At 39.6% G+C, this 14,087-nt stretch overlaps 1 protein-coding gene across 4 annotated transcripts in view; it reads right to left on the reverse strand.

Moving 5' to 3' along the window:
• ZFYVE26 (zinc finger FYVE-type containing 26) overlaps positions 1 to 14,087 on the reverse strand; it is a 102,771-nt gene that overhangs the window by 17,004 nt on the left and 71,680 nt on the right. For 3 of the 4 annotated variants that reach the window (XM_007473086.3, XM_001378401.5, XM_007473084.3), the window contains exons 27-37: positions 13,468 to 13,566; positions 10,626 to 10,786; positions 9,870 to 10,006; positions 8,811 to 8,842; positions 7,949 to 8,085; positions 7,461 to 7,681; positions 5,264 to 5,411; positions 4,458 to 4,667; positions 3,973 to 4,191; positions 3,638 to 3,835; positions 268 to 467 (exon numbers count right to left, since the gene is read on the reverse strand). In XM_007473086.3, coding sequence (XP_007473148.3) covers positions 268 to 467; positions 3,638 to 3,835; positions 3,973 to 4,191; positions 4,458 to 4,667; positions 5,264 to 5,411; positions 7,461 to 7,681; positions 7,949 to 8,085; positions 8,811 to 8,842; positions 9,870 to 10,006; positions 10,626 to 10,786; positions 13,468 to 13,566 — 1,762 coding nt within the window. The remainder of the gene's footprint in view (positions 1 to 267; positions 468 to 3,637; positions 3,836 to 3,972; positions 4,192 to 4,457; positions 4,668 to 5,263; positions 5,412 to 7,460; positions 7,682 to 7,948; positions 8,086 to 8,810; positions 8,843 to 9,869; positions 10,007 to 10,625; positions 10,787 to 13,467; positions 13,567 to 14,087) is intronic. The other variant, XM_007473085.3, reaches the window with a different exon arrangement.

Below are 14,087 nucleotides of genomic sequence, written 5' to 3' on the forward strand. Positions count from 1 at the left end.
AATCCCCCTCTGCACTTTTTCTAGCCTTTGGGATAGAATTTACTATCCAAATCCTTCTACAGTGAGAACCACTGCGAGAGTTTCTCCCCAAATATCTGAAAAAAGGGGAGAAGCTGCTCAATATTGTTTTTCATGATCATTTCTCAGCCCTTTGGTTAAGATCAAGTGTAGTATTTTTCATGTCTTTCTTTAAGTATCAAGTACTAAAATCCAGTTAGTTCCCATCTTCCTGCTCTAGGTCAAAGCTTCCCTACATTCTGATACTACCTTGACACATCAGCTGCATTCATCTTTTTCCGGAAAAAAGTGAGTTTCTTCTTTCCTGTCCTCCGGGATGACTCCTGTAGGTAGATTTTGAGGTGATCCTTAGCCTTAAGCAGCCATGAAAGTTTTTCTCCCAGTTCTGCATAAGTCTTTGCCTTGTGACAAAAGAATCGAATGCAGGTCATGGCAGCACGGACTTGGTCCTAGGAAGAGGAGAGACAGGTAGATTCATAGAGATCAGGGATGTGGGAATGGTAGTGATGAGAATTCTTATCAAGCCCAGGTTCATGAAACCCTGTTAACAGTATTTAGATAGATATAAATAAAAAAAAACAAATTAATAGCTTTTCTAAGTTTTTTTTTTCCTTTATCAGCTGAATTGGATCAAATAATCCTAAAGGTAACTCAATTTTGTTTTCATTCGAGGGATGATGTACTTTAAAGTAGGGTTGGGGCATAGGAATTGTATATTTCATCGAAGTTTGTTTTTGATTATTTGGCCTAACACTTTGTAGCTAAATAATTCTATTCTTTTTGTCTTCTTCAGTATTGCGACCATTTAGATTTGTTTGTAATGGCAAGTTCCCAAGGACACAACCAATTAAATATTTTTTTTCTTTCTTAATTTCTTTTTTTTTAATCCTAAACATTAATTTCAAGGCAAAAAGAGCAGTAAGGACTAGGTAATTGGGGTTAAGTACACAGCTAGGAAGTATCTGAGGTCATATTTGAACTCAGGACTTCCCATCTCCAGGTCAAGCTCTCTATCCATTGGGCTACATAGCTGTCCCTCTTTCCTAGTTTCTTAAGTATGTCTATAATTTTTTTACTAACTATCCCATGTTTAGAAAAGAACTTTTTGGCTTTATAGTCAATAAACATTTGTCCACTAAAATGCCAGGCACTGTATTAAGAGCTGAGAATACAAATAAGAATAGGAAAGTCAGTCCTTTCTCTCAAGGAGTTTACAATTTAGTGGGGGAAGACAATATAAAGAAGAAAGTTGATGGATCTTATGATTTGACATAGGGTGATTCTGGTGAAAAAAGATTAGGATTATGAGAGGCTGAAGTGAATATACCAGAGATGAAGAATGGTCTAACACACAAAGGCAGGAATTGGACGGTCTTGCTCAGGGAACAGCCAGTAGACAAGCTTGGCTGGAACTCAGACTGTGTGAAAGGGAGGAATGGGAGCTAATGCTGGAGAGACAGGGTGGAGCTATACTAAAAGCCTGGAATGCCAGGCTAAGGAGCTGATAGTTTCTCCTGGAGGCACTGGGGAGTCAGTGAAGATTTCTTAGGAGAGGAGTGAAATGGTCAGACTTATGCTTTAGGAAATTTATTTAGAGTTCTGCCAAAGATGGATTGTAGAGTGTTGAGGCTAGACATAGGTAAACGAAATAGGAGAGAATTACAGTACTTCGGGTGAAATGTAATGAGGTCTTTTTTTTTTTAACAGGGTAGTCTTTTGAGTAGAAAAAAGAAAAAAAGGGCCCCTATGGAGATATTAACAAGATTTGGTAACTGTTTGAAAGTGGGAGGCTAAATGTGGGTTTTTAAATTAATAATTAATAACTAAATATTATATTTTATAAAGTTTTATTAATAATAACTAAAACAAAAGAACTGTCTGACTTCAGCCCAGTTGCAGGTCCAAGAGAGGAAGAGGGAGGAGTTACAGCCACTTAAATATAATCATGCAAAATGTGGGGACACAGGAAAAGGGAATTTTGAGAAAAATTAAGGGACTTCTGGGGGATGAAGTCCAAAGGCTCAAAAATCTCCATTTATATACAAGTAAAGTAAAGAATTAAGGTTAACTTGAGGGTAAGGACAGTCGGTGCCTTGGAGGGATGGTAGAGGATGGAAATCACAGAAGTTTGGATGAGAGATACAAGATGGCGAGTTTCATTTGGACATAATGAGTTTGAGATATGATTGAAGTACAGAAAGTCATTGGTAATACAGGCCTGGAAGTCAGGAAAGCTGTAGGGAACACATGGGATTGAATACAATTCTGGACCAGCTGAGCCAATAAAAAGTTAGAATGAGATGTTTATCTGGCCTAAGAAAAGTTAAGAGATAGGCAGGAGAAGTTGGTAGGAGGTCTGGTTAATGGAGGTCTGTCTGGAATCCACACATGTGGCGGTAGCAATAGGGACCACAGCAACAGCAGCAATAGCTTTGGGAACTCTCAGCTCAGAGTCAGGAAGGGGATTGGACAACCAGTTAGAAAGAGATTACAGGGGATCCTTTGCTGGCACTGGGTAGAGCTGGTACTGACTGACAACTCTATGGCCCATACACAGTTGTGGGTGGCAGATCCAGGGTAGAAAGGAAAAATCACAAGAGAGTGGGGGCCCCAGTTGCACTCTCAACACAGAGAGGAGCAAGAGGATGTGCAGCTGCAGGGAACCAGGGGTCTTTCCTGGGTAAAGACCAGAGCACAAACCAGGAAAGCAGTGACCATGATTCTTTCAGGATCATACCACCTTGGAAGTGCCCAAAACTTATAGATCCCCAGAACTAACCCTGAAAACAGCAGCAGGAAAAAGCCTAAAGCCTGGGACAATGCTTTCCCACCCCAGTTGAGCAGATTTCAACATTGACATAAAGTTCAAAGTCAAAAATGGGCTGGAAAAATGAATAAACAACATAAAAAAGAACCTGACCATAAATAAAAAGCTACTTGAATAGAAAGGAAAACAGGGGGCAGCTGGGTAGCTCAGTGGATTGAGAACCAGGCCTAGAGATGGGAGGTCCTAGGTTCAAATCTGGCCTCAGCCACTTCCTAGCTGTGTGACCCTGGGCAAGTCACTTGACCCCCCATTGCCTAGCCCAATACACAGTATTGACTCCAAGACAGAAGGTAAGGGTTTTTTTAAAAAAAAAAAAAGAAAGAAAGGAAAACTAAGACATAAACACAGAAGAAGCCAATAATTTGAAAACATCTACCCAAAAAAGCCTCAAAGGAACATCTAGGATGTATGTGTATGCATTGTATATATGTGTGTATGCATGTGTATATATGTATGTCTGTTTGTCTACATATGAATATGTATTTGTGAGTAATCTCTATGGAGATGATTACTGAATTCACGGTACCTGATGAAATCACCAAGGAAAGTAAAGAATAAGAAAAGAAGAGGGTCCTTACTTTATAAGACTAGTAAGATTTTTACCTATTACTGAACTGTTATGAAATTGGAAACTTTAAGGAAGCCACAGAGCAACCAAGCTCAACTCCAAAGTCACATAATGGCATACCCAGGAACCAAATTGAGGGACTCCAATTCCCAAGTGTAGACTTGGTTCACTCAAATTTGAAGTTTCAATAATATGTCTATAGCACTGGATGGGGCTACTGGTACCTTCATGAACTGCTGCAGTTCATAGAGAAGGTGGTAGTAGTTTTTCTTCTGTAAGTGCTGGCAGGCAGCAATCAAGTATTTTCCCCAGCTCTCCAAAGTTGAATCAATGTCTTCTAGCAAGTTTTCCAAAATGTGTAGCTTCCCACTTGTGTAGCTTGGTTGGAAGATCCCTTCAATAAAGACTTCTGGGGGACTCTCCTACAGAAGAAGAAAAGGCAGACATGGCAGTCACCTTTGGTCATGTGTATTCCTGGCAGCACCTTCAAGTCCACCCATCCATGGATGGTTCAAATTGGATGAACTGAGATGCTGCCTGCTGTCACTGGATCACCCACCTTCTTCTGCAGGTGCTCCAGGGCTTCTCTCATGCAATTGTGCCTCATGTAGAAGCTGATGATGGCCAGGTTGGTGCCATAGTGATGTAAATAGAAGAGGCACTCCTGGTAGTAGGTGTTGTGCATGGATTTCCCATCTGGAATGACTTCTAGAGAGAGGCTCTTAGTTCGAAGAATGGCTTCCAACTCCTTCAGAGTGGCAAAATAATCATCATCCTGCTATGAAAAGGAGGACAGTAGGAAAAGCGTTTTGTTCAATAAATAATATAGGCTCAACAATACTATGTGGTAGCCCCCAGCAGAGAAACAAAGTGTAGATAAGACTTGGACCTTGCCTATAGGAATTCATGGTTTAATAGGAGAATAAGACACATGCAGATATAACTGTAAAGTGCATGAGAGAGAACTGAAAGTCAAGTCCCACCACCCCACCCCACCCTTAATATATATTACAGTGTCTCCTTTGAACCAAGCATTTTGCTTACCACTGACAGGATAGGTTTTGCTGTGGACTCCAGGTACTCAATTACATCCTGGACCAACCTTGAGCCTTGGGTTAGCTGATTGAGGTCAAGAGGTGGCTTGAGACATCGACTGAACTTCTCACGTGCTGCCGTCAGGTTCCCAGCTTTGAGGCAGGCCATACCCCAGGCATGCCATGCACCAGTGGGATCTAGACCAGTTTTTGTGGAGACCTGGAGACAAAATTACTCACGTGAGGGGTATGGTAGCCAAGAAAGATAAAGCAACTCCGTTTTTTCTGCAGGTCCTCTATATCTTGCCCCTGACTGTATTGTAATCCTGACTGTCTTGTGACCCTACTTACTGCCCCAGCAACAAGGACAGTCCATCTATTAGGGTGAGGTTACAAGAGGTAGCTGATCTGAAGAAAAGTCTTTCCTGTCACTAGTCTAGCAACAGCCCTCTCCAATTCGAAGGTACCACATATCCAATTTACCTCCCAACTATTTGGTTCTTCTGGCGAGTCTATCTGTGCAATGGGGCTCTCTTGCAGGTGAACTCAATAAATCCTCATTGGTTGGTTCCTAAATTTATAAAATTGTGTTTGGGTTATGGTTTTGGAGTTTTGGTTCTAGTCTGCTGCAGTACCAACAATTTTACTCACAATGGGATGAATCTAAACTAAAAAAATATATTCCCTTACTACAACTTGGCTGTTAGCTCCACTCAGGATACTTCCTCATTCCCATAAAGAGCTGATAAGAATAAATTCTGAGACTAGCAAAAAGCAGTCCACTCAGAAATTAGATGCAGTATATGTTGCGCTTACCTCAACACCCAGCTGGTAGTATTCAGCTTCCAAAAGTTGGTTCCTTAGTCTTGTTACTGCAGCTGGCTGCAGGATCTGATCCAGAGATGGTACATGTCGATAGGCAGCAGCAACTAAAATATTCAGTACATCCACCTTGCTGATGTAGCTATTAGGAAGAAAGGGGCATGGAAATGAATCCACATAGAACTCCCCCTCCAGAGTAACTGTTGCTTGAGCTCCAGCTTTAATTCTTTACTGTGGTTGCTAGGAAGAAGAAGCAAAGCCTTTGTAGCTGTTAGTCTCAGGTTTTTTTCCTTTTTAGGTGAGATGTCAACTAGTATTTATTATTTATTTATTATTAACCTACTATGTGCCAGACACTGTTAGCGCTGGAGATACAAAGAAAGGGAAAAAACAGTGTCTGCCCCTGCAGAGCTCACAGTCTGAAGGAAGCCAACCCGTTTGTTTGCACACATATATACAGGGTAAGCTGGAGATCATCTTAGAGGGAAGGCACTAACATTAAGGAGCATTGGGAAAGGCTGTTTGTACATAGAAGGTGAGATTCCTGTGATCTCCCTTGGCCTATTTGCTTCAGTGATGTTCTCTCTTTAATCCCTGTCTGATACTTGGGTTCTGCTCCAGGTCAGTACCCAGATGACACCACCACTAATTTCCTAGTTGCTCTTCTCGGTCTCACTACCCCTTTACTCAGATTCTCACCTCCCTGCCTGGCCTAAGTAAAGCTCTTTCACAAGCCTCTAGGTTCTGCTGCCCTGATTGGCTGTAGGCATGTATTTGGGCCCACAATGATCTTTCACTTCAGGCCCATTTCTCACAGATAGGGATGGTTCAAACTTGAGAAGGAGGCAGAGCCCCAAAGTCTACCCTCTTCTGAATGGTATTGCTGGATGTGTCCTTTCAGGTCTGCCACTGGAGAACTTGACTCTAGATACTAGTTGAGTGAACCTATGATTCCTGGCAGCAGATCCTGTATTTAATACATGATCTTATTTGCTCACTCATTTCTCTGTAAGGGGCTTCTAAGCTACTGTGAGACTGGTCTTTATAAAAGTCTGGATATAAGGTGTGGCATGAGTACAAAGTATTTCACAATTACCAGTCTTTCACATATCTTTATTAAGTGAGACTATCAATTTATTCTAGAGGGACAGAGAACTATCTGTTCAAGAATTTTCAGTATTTTCACACCAGAATAGAACTTAAAAGATGATCTCGTCCAGCCCCCTTATGTAAAAGATGAGGAAACAGGCCTAAATAACTTTTCTAATATCACAAAGTGAGTTGAAGGTAGTAAGACAACAGTCAGCATCGTATTTGAAGCAAGAAATTCTTTTTTTTTTCCATTTTCAGTCTTGGATCATATTTCAGCTACCTATTGTCACTGTTAGATGGCTTTAGGTCTCTATGTATCTCCATTGCCCAATCCATAATCCATTGCTCTGGGGCAAGCAGGTGGAGCCATAAAATTAGTTTCTGGTTTACTTTTAGTTTCCAGATAGAGATTCTAACAATTGATGATATTCAGAAAGTAACTGGAAGTTTATAAAAATCCTTTTATATCTCTCTTGATCCTCATGATAACTATGTGAGGTAGGTGCTAATGGTATTATTACCCCCATTTTACAGATGAGTTATTGAGACACACGGTTAAGCGACTTGCCTGTGGCAAGTTAAGTATCAGAGGTAGAAGTTGTACTCAGGTTTATTCTTTCTACTATAACACATGGCCTTTATAACTTAAAGTCCAAAGCAGATTGTGGCAGAAGTAGGTCTAGAATCTGACACGAGATGACAGCACTCCACCAAAAGGGGACATAATTCATTGTTTATCCCACCTACTAACAAGATTAATGTTACTTACTTTTGGCAAGACTGAGTAAATTTTCCTTGGCACTTTTAGAAAGCATTAGATACTAGAACAGCTCTCTATATATCTGATCAAATCCACATCAAGGTTAGTATTTTCTTCCTATTCTAATCTCACTGATATAAATTTTATTCCTGGGTACTCAGTCTGGGAATGTAGATCCTGACATTAAAACAGAGAGAAGTGAAATCATGTAGGTTAGCAATTGAGCAGCTCATTAACATGAGTCTATTAGAGAGGCTGGACTTGCAGGAAGAGGTGGTTGGATAACTGGGAATGGAAGAGAGATTGAAGGAAACCCCCTGGCCCACGGGACACAGCTACCTGTCACACAGTGCTAAGTCTTGGCTCCGTCCAGCTTTGACAAACATCATCTTGGCACTGAAGAGCAGCTGCTTCATAATATCTGTGAGCAGCCCAGCATCTACCTCAGGGTTGGTCAGACCCCAGGACAGGCGGCAGCAATGATCAATCAACTGATGGCCACAGGCAATGCTGTCACGGTGCAAATTCAGGATGGCAATGCACAAGGAGGCACTGGGGGCCTAGTCAGGGAGGAGGAAGAAAGCAGAGCCCAACTAAAACATTTTCCAAGTACAGCCAAGAGAAAGGACTTATTTCCATTTTACAAATAGGCTAAATGACATAGAGAAGAAGGAACTTGGGGGAAAATTCTCTTATAAAGCAAAGGGTGGTGCTAAAATAAATCTAGGGGATCCAAGGCCCACTGTATAAAATTGTCTCTAATTGACCTTATTGTTTTTGGCACTAGTGGCTTTAGGGACAGCTGTTACCCCATACCTTGCTATTACCTGTTCATAGTAAAACTCGCTCCGCACCAGATTATTTTCTTCCTCATTCAGATCTAGAGTCCACTCCAGCTGATTTGCTTTGGGGACTCGTACCACAGCCAAGTATGGGGGACTCTCACTTGAAGGGCTGTCTGAGGCTGAGGACAGAAATGCCATTCATTCATTTATTCACTCATCAGCCAGGGTACCCCCAAGAGCAATGGTGGTGAGTCCTGACAGTGAGTAACAGTACAGACATCTGATTATGGTAATGGCCTCCTCCTTCCCTTTGGGATAACTCTGAAAGTACCAGCATCTCTTGTAAGACAGATTTACTGGGGAAAGATCTACAAAGCAGTATATACAATTTTGATGCTTGACAGAAAATAGTAAATAATAAGGAACTCAATCCTCTGCATCTGCTCAGAATGAAAGAAACAAACTGCTTAGTGCTGGGAATACAAAATGAGGCAAAAGACAGTGTCTGCCCTCACAGCTATTTAACTTTGGTCTGTGGGAGATGATCCCAAAAGACTAGAACTTAAAATTATACAACCCTAAATAGAATTTTGGTTCAGTTTCCAGCTCATTTGTTCTGTGGACTACACAACTAAGAATTGGCCTGCTATCCAGTGGAAGTCCACAGCAATTAAATGGCCTCGGAATGATCTGCTGAGTTGAGAACCAAATTCTGTGTGGTCTTTGGCTTTAAGAGCCTAGACAAATGCACACGGTCAGGGCTCTGAGTTTAAATAAATGACTGACAGCAGTTACTTGATAGATACTTGACAGAAAGGATTAGATGGGGTTGTCATTGCAATAAGCCCAAACATACAGTGAACTTGAGTTTCAAAATGAAGATAAGAATATCATTCAAGCTCACCTTCTGAATGTCCTAAACTCTCTTCTGGCAAACTAGAAACAGAAACAGAAAAATAAATAAATAAGTAAAAATATGCCCATCACATAGTTCAAGGGATCATAGGGTTACAGTTCTCAAGCTAGAAGGGATATGAGAGATCTAGTACAACTCTCTCATTTTACAGATGAGAAAACTGAGGCCTTGAGAAGCTAAGTGGCTTACTCAAGGTTACCTAGATAAGAAATATTAGAGGCAAGATTTGAACCTAAGCACTGACTCTAGACTCAGAGTTCTGTTGTACGCCTGCATTATCTCCCTGACAGTTGAGAATTATTCAATATCTGGATGGAGGAATCCTTAACTGTGGTCACTTCAAATCCTCCAGAGACTACCTATTATTGCCATAGAACTAAAGCCAGATGTGGTCCAGATACATGTGACTATGAAACTAGAATTCTGGAGATTTGCATGGGTTTTTGAGTCTGAAGCCAGGTGGAAGATTAATTAGGAAAGTGTAACTATCTTATCCGAGGGTCTACAAATTATGGCTTACTATTGTTATTGGTATGGGTAAGGTTACAATAATCTAAAAACCTGGCATCTGCACTAAGGCTTATCTAGTGATTTTTATATATTATCTAATTGGATTTTAAATGATAGATGGTATTTTATATGGTAGCTGGCCCTAGGATAGGAAACATTTAATTCAACTTAAGATTTTAATTAAGCCTCCATGAGCTAGTTATCTTTTTTCAGTCAAGTAGGATCCATGAAGCAGAGATGCTTCAGGTGGATAAGAAGAGAGTCAATTCCCTGAATGCAGGCATACTGGATACTGAACAGATTCTTGAAATAAATTCCGGGTATTGAGGAATCCATGACAGGAACCCTGAACACATATTTCATTTCACCATGCCTGGATAGGATTAGTCCTACCTATAGACAGTTTGTCCTGTTGAGTCCACAGACACCCTGCTCCAGAAGTCACTGCATACTTTTTGAAGAGGGTTGATTTCAGAATAGCAGGTTTTTGGGGCCCTGAAAGGCTCCAGGGAGGGAGCTGCCCTGACCCTTACTCACTGTTTGTTGTAGTGGCTGTAGCACTGGTCACACACCCGAGTTGGGTTCTCTCTGCTGCCCTCCACAACCATCTTCTTGGTAGAGCAAGAGCCACATACCAGCCTGCCACAGCGACGACAGTGATGACGCCGGTTAAACTAAAAAATAGAGAGAAGCAGAAAGGAAAGGAGAGATGGGTAGACTAATAAATGCTTCTATCAATGGGCTTCCCACCCTTCCCTCCCTTGTTTTCTTCAGTTATTTCTTATTATGTATTAAGAGGACATGGTGGTCTTGGTGTTAAAGCTAATATATGTAGTTTGATGCCTCTGCCTTACAAGAGCTTCTCTTTCAGCTGATGAGAAAAACTCCAAAGCTCAGGGCTGCTCATAAAATTGAGACCTAACTTCTGGAACGGACCACACAATGGGAAAAGAAGAGATACCCATATTTCTTTTTTCTTTTGACTAACAGTTTTCAATTAAACAATGATACAACATTTATTAAATCTTATGTGCCAGGCACTTTGTCAACCAGTTCAACAAACCTAATCAAATAACCTATATTTCTCAATAATAATACTTTATCATTTTGTGCATATATCACCTGGTTGCATCATTACAGCCAAAGGGTGACATAGATAGGGCAAGTTTTATTGTCCCCATTTTATACAGATGTGCTTGTTAGTGACAGGGTTGGGACTAGAGACCAGGTCTCTTGACTCTGAGTTGAAGCTGCCTCTAATTCAGTAACAAATAAGACAGGCAGCTGGCTTACCATGGTGAAATGTTCATTTCTGCATACCATACAGGTGTTTTCCATCTCATCTGGCACCCATTGCTGCCTATCTGGGGGTTTTTCAGGGGGTACAAATTCCAAGGGATCATTCTGTGAGAAGCTTCTCTTCTTTAAGCTTGGAGATCGTGCAATGGAGACTCCTAAAGATCAGAGGCAAAATGAGAGCCAGAATAACTTCTGAACCTGAATAGAGCTACTAAGAGTGAATCAGGCCATACCCATGTCAGTAGCCTAGAACTTCTACTTGGCTATCTGTTTTGAGATAGATATCAGTTATTATATGGTGGGAAATATCCAAGTCACTGCTTCTTGGTAACCAAGAAGCTTTTATGGCCCCATTTGGAGCAGTTTTCTGGGTATAGGAAAAAAAAAACTTTCTAAGACTCTCAGCATTCAGAGTAAAGTTTTCTGGGTGCTGTGAAGGAAAAAAAAAGTCTTTCTAAGATTCTTAAGATCAGCTTGGGGATGAAAAGCAGAAAATCTACTGAGCAGACTGTACCTTTGAATGCTGTAACACTGCTAATCTATAGCCTTCAAGTCCTTCTGTGGAAAGGCTCAGGCCACAAAAGGGGGCTCTGAGGTCAGAGGGGAGCAAAGCAAAGGTTCTTGTTACTGATTTCTACAATATATATGTACAATGAGAAAAATGTAGAACTCTGATTGGAGGGCTAAAAAACCAAGTTAGGCCTTAGATTTCCTCTGAATTCCCACTTCTACAATACTAATCTCTTGATAAAATTGAGAAATCATCCTAGGACAGGTTCCTATTGGAAGAATTAACTCCCTCAGAATGTTGAGACATAAAAAATAGCTCATAAGGGGCTTTCTCCTATCAGGAAGAATCACTCCTGTTATTTGGATGTCTAATCCAGATTAGGCAAATGGTTGAGATAAGAGACACTGTTTTTTGTTTTTTATTACCAAAAGTCTTTATTACAATGACAAGGCAGAAGTTTGAGAAGAGACCACTAGCTTAGTTTTATGGAATAGGAGTTTAAGATATTTTCTTGACCTTAATTTATCTGTTGTCTTTATAGAAAAAAAAAACCCCAACAAAGAAATGGTCGTTTTTGATTTACAGATGAGAAAACTGAAGTATAAGCAATAAACTGTACCAGGTTTAAAAGTAAGTCGGTGACAGATTCAAGATAAGAATTTAAGATTCTTGATTATAATAGCATTAGAATAAGTAATCTGCTCAAGGACACACTGTTAATAAGTGGTAGAACCACAGAAGTTCATGTGTACAAATTTCAAAATGCTTTCAGAGATCTCATCATTTGTTTCAGTTATTGACAACCATGAAATTGGTAGGGCATATATAATTATATTCACTTTTTACAGATGAAAAGAACAAGATCTGTAGGGCTTAAATGATTTACCCAAGGCCACATGATTATCAAGAATTGAGATCAGATAATAATAGCAGCACTTATTTATGTAACTTCTTAAGGTTTACAAAGTACTTTCTTTATGAAAATCCTGTGAGGTAGTTGAGTATTATCTTAATTTTTCAGATGATGAAATTGAAGCTAAGGGAGGTTATGGTTCCACAGCTAAGAAGTATAAGAACAGAGGCTAAAACTAAAGTGTTCTGATATATGTACATAAAGAGAGCATGGACAAATAGCAGTATGATGCTGTGACGAAAACATCTTGGGGCTCTCTGCAAGTGTGTGTGGCCTTTATTGACTCTATACATAAAGAGATATTTGTTGAGTAGTCGAAAAACAGTATCAAACTCAAATAGAAACCCTATGGTTGCATATGACTTAGAAAATCACAAATTAACATTATTTATGTTTTACTGTATTTTTGTTTATTTTGTTAAACATTTACTAATTACAACTGATAGCAGTGAATGCAACCTCTCTGTACTTCAGGATACTTTTTTGGGACTCCATTGGTTACAAAGAAGGATCAAATGTGGCCCTTCTCTTTAAGGTGCTGATATAGTTGGGAAGTTGTTGGATAAAGCATAAAACACTTAAAAAGATGACAATGTAAGGAGATTAAGCTTTAAGATCAAACTTGAAGAAAAGGTGGGAATCTTGAATGTGGAGGGGGAACGGCATTCCAGATGGGATAATTAAAGGATTAATTAAAAATCCAGAGGTTAGAACAGAGGATTTTACAGAGAATGGTAAGATATGAGTTTGGAAGGAAAAGAAAGGAGATCATAGCCTAATCTCTTATATTTACAGATAAAGGAATTAGGTGATTAAAGCCAGAATGTGGAAGGCTTTAAATTGATAATGAAGTTTAAGAGTTGGGCCCAAAGGCCATGGGAAATCTCTGAAGATTTTTAAGTAAGGGAATGACATTATAATAATGATGTTAATATCTGAAGAAATCCAGATCATCTCTTCTATGTAGGCCCCAAGAATATGACTGTCTCAGGAAACTCCTTCCCTTCTGGATTCCTGGTAACAGATAAGGAAGAGTTCAGCTTCCTTTGCAGAGATAAGTTATCTTTTTATCTTAGTTCAATAAATGAGGTACAGACCAAGATGAACTTAAGTCTCTATGGCTTATCCAATGCTTAGTCTTTCCATTGAACTTGAAGAAAACCTTGGTTTTCTGATTACATACCTGGTTAGCAAGAAATAGCCCTAAAGCATTCACTAAATCCACAACAAGGTCATAAATGACTATCTGGCATAAAAAGCTAACTCAAACCCAGAAAGAAGAGCTTGAAAGAATAATCTGAAGAATGTTAGATGTAGAGAATTTTTTAAAGAAAGAGATGAAAAAGGGAATATGGAGACAGTATAAGAAAACAAACCCAAAAGAACAGGGAACTTTCAGAAATTTTTCTTACCAGGAAAAGTAGCAGTGGAGAACTCAACTGATGTTGATCTAGGCAATGTTTCAGGTTCTGATACCTGATTAAGATTCTCTTGGAGATGAATTACAGAATCTAAAAGAGAAATAAAAAAAAAACAAAAAACAAAAAACCAGATAAATTATAGATGACATGCTGTTAAAAGCATGGATCCAAAAAATGTGTCCTAGTTCATTATAATGGGAAAAGTTAACCAAGACAAATTCAGCTTGGGTGATAAACATTTATTTCACCATTTTCCTTGGAATATAGAGAGTTAAAAGTCCCCCTAACCCAAGAGCATGAAGGTATGTATCACCTTCCATGGTAAAAACTTTTACTTTGGTAGCCCATTATAGAAAGAGCTAAACCTTTGATTAGAGGACAAAAATGAACATTGGGGTCTCCTAAATTATGTCTCAAGATACTCAAAGGAAGAGTCAAGATTTTGAAGAATTGCTACTCCTGGAGATTAAAATCAGATTGCTACGAGTTTTGGGTTCATTTTACGTTAGCATCCCTAGAGGCTGCTTATACTTTGGAAATGAACTGTGGTATAATGGAATGATTCTGGAAGCATCAGAACATATAGAATAACTATGCCTGTACCAACAGCA

This window comes from Monodelphis domestica, chromosome 1, assembly GCF_027887165.1.
Source record: "Monodelphis domestica isolate mMonDom1 chromosome 1, mMonDom1.pri, whole genome shotgun sequence".
NCBI classification, from domain to species: Eukaryota; Metazoa; Chordata; class Mammalia; order Didelphimorphia; family Didelphidae; genus Monodelphis; species Monodelphis domestica.